Source organism: Dasypus novemcinctus, chromosome 15, assembly GCF_030445035.2.
Source record: "Dasypus novemcinctus isolate mDasNov1 chromosome 15, mDasNov1.1.hap2, whole genome shotgun sequence".
Classification (NCBI taxonomy): domain Eukaryota; kingdom Metazoa; phylum Chordata; class Mammalia; order Cingulata; family Dasypodidae; genus Dasypus; species Dasypus novemcinctus.
In genome coordinates, this window is record NC_080687.1 from 1,410,164 (window position 1) to 1,428,848 (window position 18,685).

General features: G+C 59.1%; 1 protein-coding gene across 1 annotated transcript; it reads left to right on the forward strand.

Annotated features, from left to right (window-relative positions):
* Positions 1 to 807: 807 nt before the first annotated feature.
* STOML3 (stomatin like 3) lies at positions 808 to 16,471 on the forward strand. The gene is made up of 7 exons (XM_071208138.1): positions 808 to 938; positions 8,858 to 8,961; positions 9,045 to 9,117; positions 11,687 to 11,769; positions 12,290 to 12,493; positions 13,769 to 13,903; positions 14,878 to 16,471. The coding sequence occupies exons 1-7, from the start codon at positions 887 to 889 to the stop codon at positions 15,100 to 15,102; spliced, it is 876 nt and encodes a 291-aa protein (XP_071064239.1). The 5' UTR covers positions 808 to 886; the 3' UTR covers positions 15,103 to 16,471.
* The last annotated feature ends 2,214 nt before the right edge of the window (positions 16,472 to 18,685 follow it).

Below are 18,685 nucleotides of genomic sequence, written 5' to 3' on the forward strand. Positions count from 1 at the left end.
TCGCCTCCTCCCAGGGCGCGGGAGCTGGAGGGGGGTGGACGCAGCCCAGTGGTGGCCTCACCCAGCCCCAGGGGCAGGACACGGGCCGCACTCAGAGCCCAGGGACCGAGGGGCCGCGGGGGTGGGCTCGGCTGCGGGGGTGGGCTGGGTGGTGACTGAGGGCTGGGGGTGGGCTGGGAGGTGACCGGGGCTGGGGGTGGGCTGGTGTTGACCAGGGGCAGGGCAGCTCTGGTTCCCGAGGCGTGAGGGGCTTGTTGGAAGAGCTGCGGCCAGCTTGGGATGTTTGGGCCCTGACCAAGGGAGTGTTTGCCTCGGGGGCCTCGGGGGAGGGGGGCCTGCAGTCCAGCCATTTGCGTCCCCCGGTTTCACCGGCTGTTACGGCAGCACCCACTATTGGGCCTTACCTGCGGGCCTTGCCTCAGAGCAGGGGCTTGGCCGTCCGGCGCTGCCCCCCAGCAGGGACAGGTCGAGCGCTGGAAGCGCAGGGGTGGGGCGGCCACTCAGAAGGCGCCTGCGGCAGGGTGGGGTGAGGCGGGCTGGGTGCCCCTCCCGGGTCAGGGTCAGAGCACGCCTGACCGCACCCCGTGCACCTGGCAGCTCGTGGCGGGCACAAGCCACGTGCCGAGACGCGCTCCCAACACAGAATGCTCTAGAAGCTGCGCGGGGTGCGCTGCAGGAGGCGCAGGGCCCGGAGGTCACGCTCCGCTCTCAGCCGGGCTGCCCCCGCCTCGTAAACAGGCTCCTCCCCTGGGAGACCCTCCCCAGGGCCCTGGGAGACTCGGGCGCCCGCGGCTTGGCCCCGGCAGACGGCCGCGCTCCCTCCCGCAGCTCGCCTCGCCCGCCGCGGCCCACCAGCCCAGGAAGGCCCGGGCCCCTCCAGCATGCGATGGACCCCGGGGCGCGCTCCCCCGAGAAGCCCGACAAGGAGAACCTAGTGGGTGAGTTGCTTCCTCCGGCCGTGAGTGCGTTCCATGCGCCTCGAGCAGAGGGAGGACCGGGAGCTGCGCCTCACGGGCTGAGTGGGGCGGGTGACCACGCGTGGAGACCGGCCTCAGTTTCCCTCCGAGCCTGGGGAGCGGCTGCACGGTTCGTGCCTGTTTTATCTGCTTCTTGAACAGCAGTCGCCAACTTGCTCCTTCTACTCAGTTTTAGATAGAATTGGTATGTATCCCTGTACTCATTTTTTTTGCATTAAATAGCAAAGGTATGTGGGAGAGGCTGAAGAAAGAAGTTTGTTTTGTGCTGCATCCTGTCTGCTAAGTTGGGAGGAGTTGAGAGAGAAAACGTGGCCCGTAACTGCCAAGCATTTTGCTGGCATTATCTTTTTAAACCCTACAAAATTCTGAGCAGCAGAGCCTCTTGCAATCTCCCGTTAAAACGCAAAAACAGCGTGTTGGCGAGTCTCAGACGACTCGCTGCAGGTCCAGGAAGCGCGGCTGCGGCTGCGGCTGCCCGGTGTGCCCCGGGTGTGCCCCGGGTGTGCCCTGCACGTGCGGGACGGCGGGAGGGCCTGGCCGGGTCCTGGATGCCCCCACCCCAGCTGCCCGCGGCCTGATGCTGTCAAAGCAGCGGTAGAGCAAGCTGGAGAGAAGCGCACACGGGGCGTTGCCAGGTTTAGAAAGGAATCCACCCATTTTAGAGAAGGTGGGCTGCGGTGGAGCAGCAGCTTGCCCGGCGTAGGGGCAGGACGCGTGGGCTGGCGGCGGGCGGCCCGCACAATGCGCCTCCAGAGCCTTTGAGCAGGAGGCTTCGGGAGGGAGCGCAGCTTCCACTCGGCAGGTCACGCGTCACCTGTCACCTGGGCGGTGGCCTGGGACCCCACTGCAGCCCCCTCGGCAGGCCCTCACTTCCCGGGGGCCCCTGGACCACAGACGAGGGGCGGGTGCATATTTCAAAAAAGGCAGGGGGAGGGGGCTTCAGGGCCTCGCTTTAGGTTTTATTTGACGCTTAAAAGCCTTGATTCCCACGAGAATGAACTAGCAGGTTGTTGTAGCTCCGTTTACTGAAGATACTGCCACAAGATTGGGCGTGGGAATGGGGGACAGGGCGGTTCCAGCCCCGAGCGGCCGGTGGGTCAGTCCGCACCACCAAGTTGCTGGCTTTCTTGCGCTGGAAACACAAGTTTGCTCTGTTCTGCTTTGTTTTTACTTGACATAAATAATTCTTATTTTTAAATTAAAAAGGTATCCCAAAATCAAGAAAACGCATACAAGTTCAAAGACAGCTGCTCAGGCTTTCATCACGCAAACTAACCACTGTCAATGTTCTGGTTAATTTCCTCCCAGAATGTGTCGTAAGCTAATATTTCTACTAATTGGGACCATACTGTCCATGTAATTTTGTTTCCTGCTACTTTTTCTTCCTGTTAACATTATACCATAAGAATTTCCCATTTCATTGAAATATTTTTGTAAATTTTAAATATTATTCTGCCTAATATGATATTGTGTAGCTGTATCATAGTTGGCGTAATTATTTTCCTATCGTTTTACTTTTGGGGTATTTCTGCCTTAACGCTATTAGAAATAACACTGTCCTCAGCATGCTTGGGCATGAATCTTAAGGACAAAGTACTTGGACTTTCTGCTGTGGGAATCAATGAAGAGATCTCAGTGAGAACAAAGGTTATTTATCACAAGACTGGGGGTAGAGGAAAGTGTGGAAAAGGGGCGGCTGCTGGCTTGGGGGGCTGGGGGGGCTGACTGGAGTAGGGCAGCCGAGTTGTCGGTTAGAGGTGCACATTTGGGTTTCTCCGCTTGGCTCGAGATTGGAAGCAGGGGCAAAAGTTAGGAAGCTGCCACTTCCTGGTCACTGTGCAGCTCTTTGGGCTGATGCAGGGACTGCAGTTTGGCTTCCTGGGACGGTCGCGGCGATGGCCAGGCTGCCGGGCATTGTCCATGTGCTTACAGCCGGGGGGCTGGCAGGTGGCGGGAGGGGAGGAGCCAACACTGCGAGGGAAACACTTCCTGTTCCCCTCTCAGCTGGTGTGGAGTGAGTGCCCAGTGGCCAGGAGTGTGAAGGAGGAAATGCAAGGGTCACTGGCTCTTGAGAGAAACAGAATCTCATCTGCTAGATCGTTATTTCCAGACATGAAACTTCAAACAGATTAATCAATCAGTCATGCCACTGAGCATCATTCTAATACTGTAGGGTGGTTAGTGTGCCCCACCCACCCATCTGTCCACCCATCCATCCATCCATCCATCTACCCATCCACCCATCCACCCACCCACTTATCCATCTACCCACCCATCTGTCCACCTCTCCATCCACCCACCCATCACCCACCCATCCACTTGTCCATCATTCCATCCATCCATCTCTCAACCTACCCATCTGTCCACCTATCCATCCACCCATCCACCCATTCCTCTACCTATCCATCTACTCATCTCTCCACCCACCCATCCACCCAGCCATCCCTCCGTCCATCAATCCACCCACTTATCCACCCATCCACCCACCCACCCTCCCATCCATTGGCCCATCCATTTGTCCATTGAATGAATTCAGCATCTATTGAGTATCAGGCCTTGGAGATGGAGACATAACGTCATCCTTTTTTTTTTTTTTTTTTTAAAGATTTATTTATTTATTTAATTTCCCCCCCCCCTCCCCTGGTTGTCTGTTCTTGGTGTCTATTTGCTGCGTCTTGTTTCTTTGTTCGCTTCTTTTGTCGTCAGCGGCACGGGAAGTGTGGGCGGCGCCATTACTGGGCAGGCTGCTCTTTCTTTTCACGCTGGGCGGCTCTCCTCACGGGCGCACTCCTTGCGCGTGGGGCTCCCCCACGCGGGGGACACCCTTGCGTGGCACGGCACTCCTTGTGCGCATCAGCACTGCGCATGGCCAGCTCCACACGGGTCAAGGAGGCCCAGGGCTTGAACCGCGGACCTCCCATATGGTAGACGGACGCCCTAACCACTGGGCCAAAGTCCGTTTCCCGCATAACGTCATCCTGTTCACCGATGGGGACAGAGCCATGGACGGCATCCTGTCTGTTCACTGACGGGGACAGAGCCCGTGGACGTCACCCCATTCACTCATGGGGACAGAGCCTGTGGACGTCATCCTGAGGCGACCAGGGCTCTGGGAAGCTCGTGCGAGGGCTCTCCAGGAGGACTTAACTGAGCCAGCAGAGTTCAATCCTAAGATAGATGATGGGTGAGAGGTGTCACGCACATTCTTTTTGATATATTTAAGTATTTCTAAGAGACCAAATGGGGGGAAAGTACAGTGCAGTGAGTGAAGTGTTAAAGAGTTCATGTAGCTACTTAGTTTAAGCAAGTTCATCCTTCAAGAGCGGAAATGTCAATCTGACTGTTCAGAAAACTCTGAGGATTACAGAATTTTGTAGTCTTGAAGACAACTAGTTCTGATTTCATAGCTCTGCCCCAGGGACCTGACATCTTTATTTTTTATGATTCTAAAGGTTTTCTGAGAGAACTTTTGCCGTCAGTGGCCAGACCTCGGGGACAGCGCATTTTATGTACATTCTCCTTGGAGGTTCGGTCCTTGCAACTAGAAAGGAGCCACTCTCTGATGGGCCAGAACATCCACAGTTGATACTTAGAGTCCTGTCTGGTTAAATTGAAAACACTTGAAAACAAAACAAAATATTATGTAAATAGGATTCTAGGAAGATCCCAGAGGGCCGTTTGAACGGCCCATGACTCCTTTGCATGGATTATAGCTGTTTTTATGTATATTGTTATTCCTGCTGTGGCACAGGTGAGGAAATGGAGATGTCACCAGGTTAGTGCCCAGCTTTTGCGTGGAGCTGTCCAAATCAGGACGAATGCAGAGCCTGGGCCGGGCCTTCCGCTCTGCTCCTGGCCGCCTCGTGCCCGGCCGCGGCCTGGCCCTGCCGAGGGCGCCCACCCCTCTGCGCGCATCTTCCTGCGGCAGCAGAGCAGGTGGCCGCCCCGTCCCAACCCCAGCCGGTCACCGTGCCCTCCACACTGTTCCGATTTCTCACTGAGGCGTGGCGCAGCCAAGCGCACGTCCCGATGTTTGGCTCAGCACGTGTAACTCCGCGTAGCTGCCACCGAGACGAAGCCGCAGACTCTTCCCAGCTCCCAAAGCGCCCCTTGTCCCTGCCCCGTTCATCCCCAACCACCGACCCCACTGCCCGGAGAGCTCCAAGCCGCACGCAGACACGGTGGGCTCGCCGGGCCTGCTCTTGAGTGAAATCCTACAATAGAAGGACATCGAACTGTACGTACTCAAACACGGAGTCAAAAGTTACGTGCTCCTGTGTCTGGCTTATTTTGCCCAATATCAGGTGGCTGAGATTCATGCACCTCTTGCAGGTGGCAGCGGTTTCTTCTTTCTTGCTGACTTTTTCAGTCTATTCTGTTGATGGGTTTGGGATGCTCTTCTTTTCTTGGCTTTTAGGAATAAAGATGCAATGAAAATTCTTGAACATAGTTTTTCTCCATTTCCCTCAGGTCTGGCCTGAAGTTGGCCGCTGAGTCATAAAGTAGGTGGATAGTTTGCTTTGGTAGCTCCTGCCCGGTGGCTTCCGAGGCGATCATAGTACTTCGCACAACCGACAGCTGTGCGGTGCTTCAAGTTGCCGCGCAGCCCCACCAAGCTTGGTGTTGCTGGTGCTTGCTATTTGCCTTGCTGTCATCGCGTATTAGAATCTCATGCTTTGATTTTCATTTCTCTGATGCAAAATGGCCATCATTCTGTTCCATCATCTTCAAACAATTTCATCATATCTGAACAGCTATCTCCTCTTAGACAGGAGATGACTGTCCACGGTGACCCAGGTCTGTGGACCAAGATTGCACGTAGTATTAACCTAATATTCAAAACTGGTGGTCCAGCCAAGTAGGGGAATGCACAACCAGTCTCGTTAGCCTCTACTCTTTACTAAAATCCATCCCCACCTCCCATGCCGCCCACTGGGGCTGCTGACTTGGGGCCTCTGTCCTCCCTGAGCTCGCAGAGGGAGCGTCTTGCCGAGTGTTTACCCCAAAAGCCGACATCTCTGGGGCCGCGGCTGCAGCCCAGGGCCAGGAGCAGCACGGGCCAGGCAGGGCCGCACGTGGGCAGCTGGGCTTGGCGTCCACGCCTGGTCAGTGAAGGTGGACCTGTGAGGATGACGGCGTCATGCAGCGCGCTCTCCTGGCTGTGGCTGTCCCAAGTCCCCGAGCAGGGGGCCCCAGGCTCCACCAGCTCCCGCAGCGTCTCCCTCGCTCCTCTCAGCAAGGGGGGCGGGGGCACAGGGGCCCCACGGGCTGCCCCCTCCTCTGCGGCCAAGCCTGCGCCTGCCGCTTGGTGTGTGGGCAGGAGCTCCTGGGGGACGTCCAGAGCTTGGCTGGACACGACGGGCAGCCGGCGCTCTGCTGGGGTGCAGAGCCGCGTGCATGCCCCCCCCAACCCCTCCCCCGAGAGCCCAGCCCTGCTCAAGACTGGACCCGGCGGGGCGTCGGCGGGGAGACACCAGCGGCGCGGGGCGGGCGGCCTGCGCCACCACCATGGAGGCCCCGGAGGGGCGCTGCCTGCGCAGGCCGTGCAGCCCTGCCTGTAAAGGCAGACAGCAGGGACGGCGAGGACGAGGGGACAGCAGGGGACGGCGAGGACGAGGGGACAGCAGGGGACAGTGACGATGAGGGGACAGTGAGGACGAGGGGACAGCAGGGGATGGTGACGATGAGGGGACAGAAGGGGACAGTGAGGATGAGGGGACAGCAGGGGACGGTGAGGACGAGGGCACAGCAGGGGATGGTGACGATGAGGGGACAGAAGGGGACAGTGAGGATGAGGGGACAGCAAGGGACGGTGAGGATGAGGGGACAGCAGGGGACGGTGAGGACGAGGGCCCAGCAGGGGATAGCGAGGATGAGGGGACAGCAGGGGACGGTGAGGACGAGGGCACAGCAGGGGATAGCGAGGATGAGGGGACAGCAGGGGATGATGAGGACGAGGGGAGACAGCGAGGACGAGGGGAGAGGCTGAGGGTGGGGGCGGCTGCGGTAGGTCCCGTGGGACCCCGGGGACCCGTCTCAAGGTCTAAGCCAGAAAAACGAAAGGGAGACGCGCAGGACAGCGTGACGCCATTTCACAAAAGGAAACCTGCAAATCAAAACCGAGCGCATCCGAGCGTAGATGAACCTGCGAAGGCCGGGGAGGGGGTCAGCGCACAGGGCAGACGGTGGTGCGGCACGACCCTGCACAAGACCGCCTGGAAAAGGGTCGGGGCACTCAAGTTTTGCCTGGGCTGCGTGAGTCTCAGTTTTCCCGTGAGATGGCATAACGCAGGCCACGCACCTGGTGGTAACAGGCGCTGGTGCACAAAGCGTGGTAAGGAGGCTGCGGTGCGCAGGGTCATTTTTCTTGCACAAGATGGTTTGGTCCAGCTCAGCATGGTCCAGGGCTTGGAAGGCCACGTATTAGGAGTTTGAACTTGGGTGCATGTAGGCAAGCCTTCACTGTTTATCTTTATATCATTTAGAGCTTATGAAGGGACTTTTATACGCAACCATTTTTTCCCTAAGGAGGTACTGGGGGTTGAACCTGGGACCTTGTACATGCGAAGCAGGTGCTCAACCATTTTTAACAATAAAAACGTCCCTAAGGATGAGCGGTTCACCTGTTGGAACGCCGTGGTCGAGGAGACGGACACTACCTGCGAGGACGGCCCGTGAGGCCGGCACGTGGACTGCGAGCTGCAGGCTGGCGACCTCCAAAGGTCAGCGCCCACTGTCTGAATTCACACGGCCCACGTGACGGCACAAGGCTCACGTCTGGAAGCTTTTCTCAGAGCACGACTTGTGAGAGTGTAAATGTGAGCCAGCGGCTGAAGACAGGTTCCGGGATTTCAGGGGCATCCGTGAGCCTGATGGGGCAGCGGTGATGACCGGATGACCCAAGTCCACCCTGGCAGCAGCGCGGAGGCCGAGACTGAGAATGAAATCGCAGCAACCAGCGATTGGGAGGGGGGCACGGCCCAGGCTGCTGAGGGATCAACTGGGTGCAGAGAGCCAGTAACTGTCACCCTTGCAGAGGCAGGAGTGGGTGAGGACAGAGGAGATGTCAAGAAGAAGGGGAGAGAGGAGAGGAAGAGCATACACACAAAGGGGAGAGTGAAAACAGAGAATTCTAACGTAAGAGGGCCAGCCGGACCTGCGTGCTTTACAGAGAAGAATCCTGAGACTCGAGAAATTATCTACTGGATGTGAGTAAATCTACAGGTTTAGGGATTTGAGGTAGAATTTGAACTCATCGTTAAACCAAAATATCCCCTGCTATCCTCAGACGTGAGGAGCCCAAGTACATCTCCGTGGAGCAGGTGTAGCTCAGCAGTTGAGCACCTGCTTCCCATGTTCCAGGGCCCAGGTTCAATCCCCAGTACCTCCTTAAGAAAACCAAAAACATCTACTGCAACGAGCCAATGTCACAGAATGCCATGAAAAGTCGGAAGTGTCAAATGCCAAAGACTGCGCTTGGACAGCAAGTCCTGTGCCACCGGCTCCCCTGTGGAGTGGGAACGTGGGTGGCCGTGCTCGTTCACGGGCGCCGCTGTTAACCTACGGTGCACGCCGACATAACCGGGTGCCACGTCAACATGATCAGCGGCGCCCGGTGGAACGCCGCCAGGTGTGTGTCGAGAATAACCGACCAGGCCGGCCCCTGCCCTGGATGGCGCTGAGGACTGATGTGGGGCCGGGAGGGACGGGTCAGTTTCCAGTTCTAAAACCCGGGGGGGGGGCGCCTTTTGTTTGTACCGCCTTCGCGGGGCGGCTGGCCGGAGGCTTCCCCGTGGCCGTCCGGCCTGGCCCGCCCCGGGGGGCTCGCGGGCAGCGGCGGCCTCTGAGAGCGCGGCCGTGCCCGCCGCCCTCCCCTGCAGGCATCAGCAGCAAGCGGCTCGGCGTGTGCGGCTGGCTTCTGGTGCTCCTGTCCGCCCTGCTGATGGTCATCACCTTCCCGCTCTCCATATGGATGTGCCTGAAGGTAAGCCCGGGCCCAGCGGGGCCGAGCGCCGGGCCGGGACAGGGCGCCGCGTGGGGGGCTGAGCGCTCTCCTCCATCTTCCAGGTCATCAAGGAGTACGAGCGCGCCGTCGTGTTCCGCCTGGGACGCATCCAAGCCGACAAAGCCAGAGGGCCAGGTACGAGGCCGCCGCCCCCGCCGCGGGCGGGTGCCCCTGCTGCTGCCAGCACCACCACCCAACTGTCCCTGGCGGCCCCTGTGGGGGGCCAAAGAGCAGTCAGGGAAGCTGGAGCCGCCGTCTTTCTGTGCGACAGGAAGATGGTGCCCTACTATGCGAGGTAATGGGAGGGACCCTCAGCTGAGCGCTGGGACATCTGCTCAGATGTCTGGCCCTGCCCGACTGCAGCCCTGGGCACAAGCAAAGGCTGCCCCCCGGCCTGGCCTGGGCTTCCCTCGCGCAGGGGAGGCTCCTCAGGACGGGGTCCGGCCTCGTGCTCTCTGGAAAGGGCGAGTGGAAATGTAGAAGGTAATTTCCTCTCCTGGCAAGTAGATGAGAAAAAAGATAGAGCTGGGCGCCATCTCGAGAGTCCCTCATCAAATCCCCTGGGGCTGAAAATAAAGACCCTGCGGCCCACCCGCGGGTGATGATTCCCCGAGATGACCCTTGCAGCTGCGGTAGAGCTTTCAGGTTTTCCAACACCTAGAGTAGTTACTTATTTCCATTCTTTATCTATGATCTTGGAATGAAAAATATTCCACACTGTTCTTGTATAAAAAGATTTCTTTGGAGGTGGGGTGGGGTGGTAAGCTACTAAAAGCTCCTGACAAGTAATATATGGATAACACTAACTTTTCTTAGTGTATATGTTCTTGAACTATATGAAATTACTAATATTTAACTGTTTCTCATGCACAAAAATGGTAATTTCATATAGTTGGAAGGAGGAGCTATCAAGAACAGCATCTTAGAAGACACAGAAAGCAGAATGTGTGTGCTGCCCCGATACAGCTTGTTTGGGCGAACTAGTTCTCTCTCCAGTGAGGCTGTAAGCTCCCTTCACCGTGACACTCGTGAGTTTGCACACAGCCACGCACAGGCACTCAGATATCTGTTAGACGAAAAAATACGAGACTCCCAAGAGCAGACCCTTGCTAAGGAGTCTGGGCCGTTTTAAGCAATATAATCCTATTTGCCTTATTCCTTCAGGGGCCTGAGAGAAAGGGGGCGAAGTGCCTGATGATGGGCGTTCTGTGAGTTTGTCAAAACAGAAGCATTAGAGTATGAACTGACGTACAATGGGCCAGGCTGTCCCGGCCGTCACCTGGAGGGCCAAGAGCAGAGCTGAAAACAGTCAGATCTGGGAGGCCGCGGTGACGTAGCTGGGAGGACACTAGAGGAAACCTCTCTCTCTCAAACAGGTTTTCCCAGAAGATTTCAGCTCTCTCAGCCAGGCCTCTGGGGTTACCGCGTTCCCTGGGAGCGCCCTCAGGGCCGGGGAGAACTCCAGACCGCTCGTGGAAAACCTCTCCCCTTAGTCAGTTGCAAACTACGCCCTGGTGATAGACGATCAGTAATGAGAGCTGCCCTTGGTGAGGCCTGACCTGTGCCTGGCTCTCCCGGCTGCTCTGTTTCCAGCACCTGCAGCTACTTCACCCCTAGATTGCTAGAAGTAACAGGAAAGGCGGGCGAGGTCAAGTTCACGAGGTCGGCTGCACTCAGCCCTCGGTTGCCAGGACGGCCCTCGGCCCAGAGGCCTGGGGAGGGGGAGTCAGGCTCGACCCCAGGCTCGGAAAGGTCGGAGACCCAAACAAAGACGGCGCCTCCCGGCCCTCCCGGCCGGCCTTGCCAGATCTTGCAGGGCCCGACCTAAGAACCCGCTTCCGGTCAGAAAACAGAGATAGTAACACGAAGCCGTTGTGGCAAACGGGAGCGGGTGGGCCCCCACCCCCTGGCAGGCCTTGGGCTCTGACACCTCGTCCTCCCACCGTCCCGGCCGGTCGCAGCTCAGAACAGTGGGGTGCTGCCGGCCGGGACGCCCTCTCGCCTGAGCTAGGCGCAGCCCCGGGGGGACACGCTGCAGCGCGCTGGGCTCAGGGAGTGTTTTTTTCGAGGTACCCGGGCCAGGGACTGGGACCAGAAACTGAACCCGGGACCTCGTAAGCGGGAAGCTGGCGCTCGACTGCAAGCTCATTTCATTTGTTTTGCTTTTTGCTCATTTTTGTTTTTTCAGGAGGCACCAGGGACGGAACCCAGGAGCTCCCTAGTGGGAGGCGGGAGCTCAACCGCTCACACCACACCCGCTCCCTCAGGGACTCTCTTAATTTGAATATTCCTTCAGTACCACTCGAGCACTGAGTGTCAACGCTTGACTCTTTCATACAGATAATTTTAATAGAGGGAAAGCAATTTCCAACGCACCATTTTTAGTTACTGTCAAATGCAATAGTTGGCTAGAAGCAGATTGAATACTTTAAAAAGAAAATCTAAAAATTACATGTCAAAGATCTTTAGCTTCTTTACCAAATGACTTTACTGGTCTATTAATTAAATATTAAATATTAATTATCATTGTCTATTATTTAGTCATTGACCAATTTGAAGAAATAACTTCCCCAGAACGACAGGTGTCCACCCTGAAGATGGCCTGGGAAATATCCACACCCGGTGGAAACGAAGGGCCCCGGCTGGGAGGTGGCCGTGGTCAGGGCTCTCTCGGGGGTTCTCAGCTCTCTTTTCCTTCCCGCAGGCCTGATCTTGATCCTGCCCTGCATAGACGTGTTTGTCAAAGTTGATCTCCGAACCATCACTTGCAACATTCCCCCACAAGAGGTGATGCTAGACATAGAGGCTGCGCCTGCCCGTTCCGTGCACAATTTAAATTTTGCGATTCGTTTCTGTATGAAGGGGGAGGATGAACGGGACCCCCGCAGCCCTGCCTGTGACCTCGGTGGGCCTGAAATGAGCCGCCTTGTTCTGCCAAATGGGAGGGGAGTCCAGGGCGAGGCCGAGCCGGGGCGGCAGTGGGAGAGGAGAGCCCGTGGCAGGGATGTGGGCGGAGGGCGACAGAGAGGCTTGGGTGCTGCGGGGCCTTTTGAGGGCAGTCGAGCCGGCCCTGGCCTGGCCTGGGGCACGCGGGGCGCTCCCAGGTTAGAAGGTGGATGCCCCGCAGGCCGCAGCGGCCACGCTCAAGTGCGGACTCTGTTCTCACAGGGGCTGCCCAGGCATGTGCCTAGGGGTCGGCAGCCCCGGCCGGCAGAGGCTCAGCGCAGTGACCGCCCAGGCAGGGGCTGGTGCTGGCCGGGGGTGCGGTGTGCGCTGGGTCAGCTGCTGAGAGGCTTCTGCTCCGCAGATCCTCACCAGAGACTCGGTGACGACGCAGGTGGACGGCGTGGTCTACTACCGCATCTACAGCGCCGTCTCGGCGGTGGCCAACGTCCACGACGTCCACCAAGCCACCTTTCTACTGGCCCAGACCACTCTGCGAAATGTCCTAGGGACACAGACCCTGTCCCAAATCTTGGCTGGCCGGGAGGAGATCGCCCACAGCATCCAGGTGAGAGCCCAGAGCCTGCACCCGAGGCCACGCGTTTTAGCCGAGGAGCCGACAGCAGCTGCGCCTCGCTCGCCTCGGGTGCGCACCGGGGCTGCGCGGAGCTCGCCTCGGGTGCGCACCGGGGCTGCGCGGAGCTCGCCTCGCACACACAGGCTCTCAGCAGCTTGGCTTCGCTGTGGGTTTTCATTTCTTTATTCTGTAACAACAAAGGATAGACTTAACTATCTGGGAGGGAGGAGCTGCTGGACTTGTGCACCTGCTCCGTTTCCTTTGGCCTTTGGAATCATGAATTAGCACCGCACACTTCAGTCTTTCCTGACGAGGTTAGAGACCAGGTGTGTGTTCAGTCTGAATTACTCCAGGCACTTCTCAGGCAGCACATCGACTCCTGCTCGCGGGGAAGCGGGAGTGCTAGAAGATTCCACTGGGGCGGCACCGACCCCCGGGCTTCTGACCGCCCACCGCTCTACCTGGAACAGCGCTGACAAGGGGCAATGGCCTAACCTCGATGAGGAAGCATTCTTGATTGGTGACCGGCTCCGGCAGTCACCTTTCTGTATTTTCTGAAATCAATTCAATGGTGACCCTGAGCCTCCTTTTTCTAAGCCTCTCGCATTTTTTCCCATTCCCCCCTCCAGGATAACTATCAAGGCATCCTCAGTTTATGCTTCTACAAATGACCCAAATGTCTTTCCTTCGGGCTGCTTCTGCTCTCAAAAGTGTGCCTTGGTTTTGGGGAGCGGATGTAGCTCGGTGGTTGAGCACCTGCTTCCCACGTACGAGGTCCCGGGTTCAATCTCCCAGACCTAAAACAATAAAGAAGTCTGCCTTGCTGCCTGTTTAACAGTGGCCAGGGACAGGGGTGAGGCAGAGCACAGCACTCACCATCTTGAGGCTGCCCGTGAGTCCAGGTGCCGGCGTGCTGGGCGCTGGTGGATGGCTTAGACACCTCCGGCCAACCTCACACCGTCCCGAGGGGCGGCTCTGAGGTGCGCACACAGCCTTGGGGTGCTGGCGGCCCACGCTGGCCGCGCAGGACAAACTGGGCCGGTGGTGAAGGCCCTGTGGCCGCCTGCCGGGCGGGGTCCCAGCTGCTGCGCCTTCCCAGCCTCCGCGTGGACAGCCACGCGTCGTGAGGGACGGCTGGGTCTGCTCCGGCCCCGGCCCCTCCCCGATGCCGCGGGTACAAGGAGAGCCGGGGCAGCCCTGCCCAGGAAACCCCGCGCCCTCGCGTGCCCACTGCTGATCACCCCCTCTCTTCTGGCGCGGAAACAGACCTTGCTGGACGACGCCACCGAGCTGTGGGGCATCCGCGTGGCGCGGGTGGAGATCAAGGACGTGCGCATCCCCGTGCAGCTGCAGCGGTCCATGGCGGCCGAGGCCGAGGCCACGCGGGAGGCCCGCGCCAAGGTGAGGCAGCGCGGCTCCCCAGCTCGCGGGGCCCTGGTGCCTGGGCAGGGCGGAGCACGTCTAAGGAAAGGGTGTCTAACACAGTTCTATCGAAAAATTCCTCCTCAACTGACAACAGTCACCCTGCCAGTGCTCAGGGCCAGTGGGCAGGGCTGCAGGGGCTTCCCGGGGCCCCAGCTGCGGCCGCGCCAGGACCCCCGGGGGCAAGGTCCCAGCTCACTCGGAGCTACCCTGAGACGTGACCCGCCACAGCCCTGCGGGGGTCTCCGGGCAGTCGCTGGTCCATGTGGCGCGTTGTGGGGGTCAGAGGGGCGACGGAGCACAGCCCCAGCAGGATCCCAACACGCCGGCGCCCCAAGACCTGCCTGCTGGGGCGTGTGCAGCACTGCGCCCGTGTGGGGCCTTCGGCGCGTGCTGAGACGGGGCTCCCGGCCTCTCTCCTCTCCACGTCCGGGGAGCTGCTGAGCTCAGCGGCCTCAGGACGATGAACTTGGCTTTGGTGGGAGCGTCGGGACCGCGGGGCAGGGTCCCAAGGCTCCGGGGCGGGGTGAGACCTGGAAGACGGGCACTTAGGAGAGGCCAGGGAGCACCCAGGGAGCGCCCTGCTGGAGGCGAGAGGACCGCGAGGAGGCGGGCGGAGGTGGGAGGAGATGGGAGCCCCAGGGGTGAGCAGCACAGACAGCGGAGCCCGCTCTGGGCCTCCTGCGGTGGGGACGGTGCTCTCCTTCGTGTTTGAAATGACACCCAGGGACTCGTCCTGTAAAATACCTGGCCGTCTCCTGCAGGTCCTCCCCTGCTCTAATCTCACCAGGAGGCGAGGTGCTGCTGAGACGGAAGCAGGTGGCGCGCAGAGCGCGGGCGCAGGGAGCGCGGGCGCAGGGAGGGCCGGCGGGCGCAGGGAGGGCCGGCAGGCGCAGGGAGGGCCGGCGGGCGCAGCCGGCCCCATTGGAAGCCCGCCCACTCTGTCGCCGCAGGTGCTGGCCGCAGAGGGGGAGATGAACGCGTCCAAGGCGCTGAAGTCCGCCTCCATGGTGCTGACCGAGTCCCCGGTGGCCCTCCAGCTGCGCTACCTGCAGACGCTGACCACCGTGGCCACCGAGAAGAACTCCACCATCGTGTTCCCCCTGCCCATGAACATACTGGAAGGCATGGGCAGCATCAGCTGGGACCGGCAGCCCCCCGCCCCCAACAGAGCCTGAGCGCCCCGCCGCCCTGCTCCCGGGGGTCCCCGCTGGTCCTGAGGTTTACGAGCAGCTCCAGGCTGGAAGAGCGTCAGCAGGATGCGCTAGAGGAGCCCACATCTGGAATAGCGTTAGCAGGGCGCGCACTAGAGCTAGCACAGGTCTGAGCAGCTCCATGCTGGAACAGCGTCAGCAGGATGCACTAGAGGCTAACGCAGGTTTACAAACAGCGCCACATGTGGAATAGCGTCAGCAGGGATGTGCTAGAGAAACTCCACGTCTGGAATAGTGTTAGCAGGGCGTGTGCTAGAGAAACTCCACGTCTGGAATAGTATTAGCAGGGCATGTGCTAGAGGCTAAAACAGGTTTGAGCAGCTCCAAGCTGGAATAGCATCAGCAGGATGCACTAGAGGTGTTTCACATCTGGAACAGCATTAGCAGGGCATGCGCTAGAGGCTAAATCAGGTTTGAGCCATTCCACATCTGGAATAGCATCAGCAGGGATGTGCTAGAGGCTGACGCAGGTTTACAAGCAGCTCCAACTTGGAATAGTGTCAGCAGGGATGTGCTAGAGGCTAAAACAAGTTTACAGACAGCTCCACATCTGGAATAGTTAGCAGGGCATGCACTAGAGGCTGTAACAGGTTTACGAGCAGTTCCAAGCTGGAAGAGCATCAGCAGGACGTGCTAGAGGCTAAAACAGGACTGCTACCTGGACTAGCATTAGAGGGATGTGCTAGAGCAGCTGTCCATCTGGAACAGCATCAGCAGGACGTGCTAGAGGCTAAAACAGGGTAAAGCAAGGGCTGGGGACTGCTTTTAACGTGAACGCAAACACCTTTGCGTGTTCTTACCACAATTAATTAGTAGTTGTCTCTGATTTATAGCAGGAACTTTCTTATAGTAGGGGAAGGAAATCTTTGGGTAACTGTGGAACTACTTTTTAATTGCTTTAAGAAGCTCTACAAATAAATTTTAAGTAACATAGGTCTCACATTTCTATTAGATATTTACTTTATAATTCCAAATTAATCATTTGCTAAGTCTCTGATGATTAGCACAAAAAACCGTGCTGATTTAAGTTGTGATTGGTTTTGTTTTGAAGATGAGGCCTGCACAGAGACTTCCGGCTGCAGACCACCCCCTTCCCTGCTGCCTGCCCCCCGGAGGGCTGCGGGGCCTGCCCCTCCAGCCCCTCCAGCTCCAGGCTATTTCCTACAGGTGAACGTGCTCATAAAAGGCCCCGTTGGCTGAAACCACGGGGGAAAACCATCTGTGGATTTCATGTTTCCACTCAATTGTTATTCCCAAAACTCACAGGTAACCAAGAGTGGTTTGTAAACTGAACCAAAAAAATTGTTAAAAATAAAGGAGCATGGAATGTGAATGTATTTGAATAAATTGCTTTATTGAAGGTTATTTCAACGCAAGAAGCAATTTCCTCTTGGGATCAGGTTTGAGACAGGGGCTGGAATTTTTAGGCTGCATTTCACTGACTATCTGCTGTGCAGCACTGTTCTGTCTTCTATAGCTGCTGGAGTGTCCTCGATTTATAGACTAGAAAGTGACGTCAGGAGCTTAAGTCCCTGGCCCGAGGCCCCACAGCTAGAAAGCGCCAGAGCAGGCCTCGGAGCAAGCCTCACCGCCAGGTGCTTGCTCGTAAGCACCGCTGCGGTTGCTGGAGGGGGCGGGCGCAGGAGGGTACAGGCCCCGCGGTCTCGTCGTGCCCTCGGCGCCACACTGCAGGTTCCACAAGGCTACGTCCCCCGTTAGACCCCCCCTGTGCACACGCCGCACCCAAGCCTCACCCCTTACCCACACGGCAGTCACCCGTGCACCCCTGCGTGCCGCGCCTCTGCTCACCTCACTCCAGGCGCCCTGCACGCACACGGCGATACATGTGGTCCACGTAGAAACGGCTTCAGGTTTCACAAGACGGGGTCATGCTCTGCCTTTAGTCTTGCAACTACTTTTTTCCGTGGAGCTCCCTCACGGTTGCTATGATTTTGGACAATCTACAGCCACGAAACTTGCCGCAGGTCGTGACTGTTCCACCGGAGTTCCTGCTTTTTCCCCGTGGCCAAGGCCTGCGCTTTAAGAGGAATTGCACATGCAGATGCACAGGCGCCCCAGCCGGGCCAGGGTCCCACGGCCACCCGCCGTGCGTAGACGATGGCCCCAGGCCACACGGGCCGGCACCTGTCCGCGGGGCAGCAGTGGGGCCGCGCTCGTCCAGCGGCGTTTGCGCTCCCTGCTCGCTCCTCTCCGCAGCCTTGTTCCTGCCACGTGTGGCCGCCCCTTCTGGGCTTAGGGTCCCGGCAGTGGACATCCAGCCCTGAGTGGCGGTTCTCACCGGGGGTGGAAGTTCTCCCCAGCCCTGGAAGCGCAGCTCTCGACGCACTCCCAGCTCCTGCCCCGTGCCGGTGGGGAGAGGCCAGGCGGCCGCAGCAGGCGGTGGGTTAGAAACTGCCCTGGAGACTTACCTCGGCCGCCCCACCAGCACGAGGCCTCCTCGGCCTTCAGCGTCCTGGGTCGTCCATTTTGCTCGCGGTGCAACTCCCGTCACGTTTGCCAGTGCTGTGCTCAGGGACCCAGCAGGGCGGCTTGAACGATGGGACTTCCCGGCTCCAGAGTCCAAGTCGAGTGGTGCCAGGCGCGCCCAGCTGAGGAGCTGGCGGCTGGCGGCCAGGGCGCCTCGGCTCGCTCCTTGGCACCTGTCACCCAGCGTGTCTTCTCGTGCGTCTGGACTTTGGGTTCTTGCTGAGGCCCGTCCTCACTGAGGCTGCCGCTCCCCTGCCCGCAGCGGCTTCTAGAGGCCCTGCTTGCGCGGGCGCGCCTGGCAGCGCCGGGCACCGCGATCGGGGCGCGCAGTCGCTGGGGTGCACGTGTCGACCTGGCCCACGCCTGGGAAGCTGCAGTGAAGGCATGTGCACGGCAAGGCGAGGGGCCGGGGAAGGTCCAGGAAGGGGCAGCAGCCGGACGGAGGGCCGACCGAGCTCACCGCGGCCCCTCAGGATGGACGGCGGTCCTCTCCTTGGGGGAGGCAGCAGACGGCCTCTGCGGCCAGTGGGGCCAGGCGCCGGCCGCGGCTCCAGCCCACTGTCGCCCCATCGGGTGGAAGCCAACGCCTCCGCCGGGTCTCCTGCGCTAGCCGCTGCGCGTGGCCGGGACGCCTCCGCCGGGTCTCCTGCACTAGCCGCTGCGCGTGGCGGGGTGGTGGCCGGGGGCCGCGGCCGGGCCTGACACTCCCGGGGCCCGGCACTGTCTGCTCGCAGCTGGACCTCTGACACGGCACGTCACCCCAAGGTGCTTGGCACTGCAGACGGGGCTGTGAGAGGTCGAGAGCAGCGGGCGAGGCGGGAAAGGGGTTGTGTTAGGCAGCCAGAGGGGCGCTGATGCAAAGGACCAGAACTGGTTGGTTTTTGTAAAGGGTATTTATTTGGGGTAGGAGCTTACAGGTACCAGGCCACAAAACATAGGTCACTTCTCTCACCAAAGTCTATTTCCACATGTTGGAGCAAGATGGCTGCCGACGGCTGCGAGGGCTCAGGCTTCCCGGGTTCCTCCCTTCCAGGGTCTTGCTTCTCTCTGGGCTCAGGGA

Coding starts and splice junctions, on each gene's coding strand:
- STOML3 (XM_071208138.1), top strand. CDS start 887: ATGGACCCCGGGGCGCGCTCCCCCGAGAAGCCCGACAAGGAGAACCTA. Junction 939..8,857: donor CGACAAGGAGAACCTAGTGG/GTGAGTTGCTTC, acceptor CCTCCCCTGCAG/GCATCAGCAGCAAGCGGCTC. Junction 13,904..14,877: donor CGCGGGAGGCCCGCGCCAAG/GTGAGGCAGCGC, acceptor CTGTCGCCGCAG/GTGCTGGCCGCAGAGGGGGA.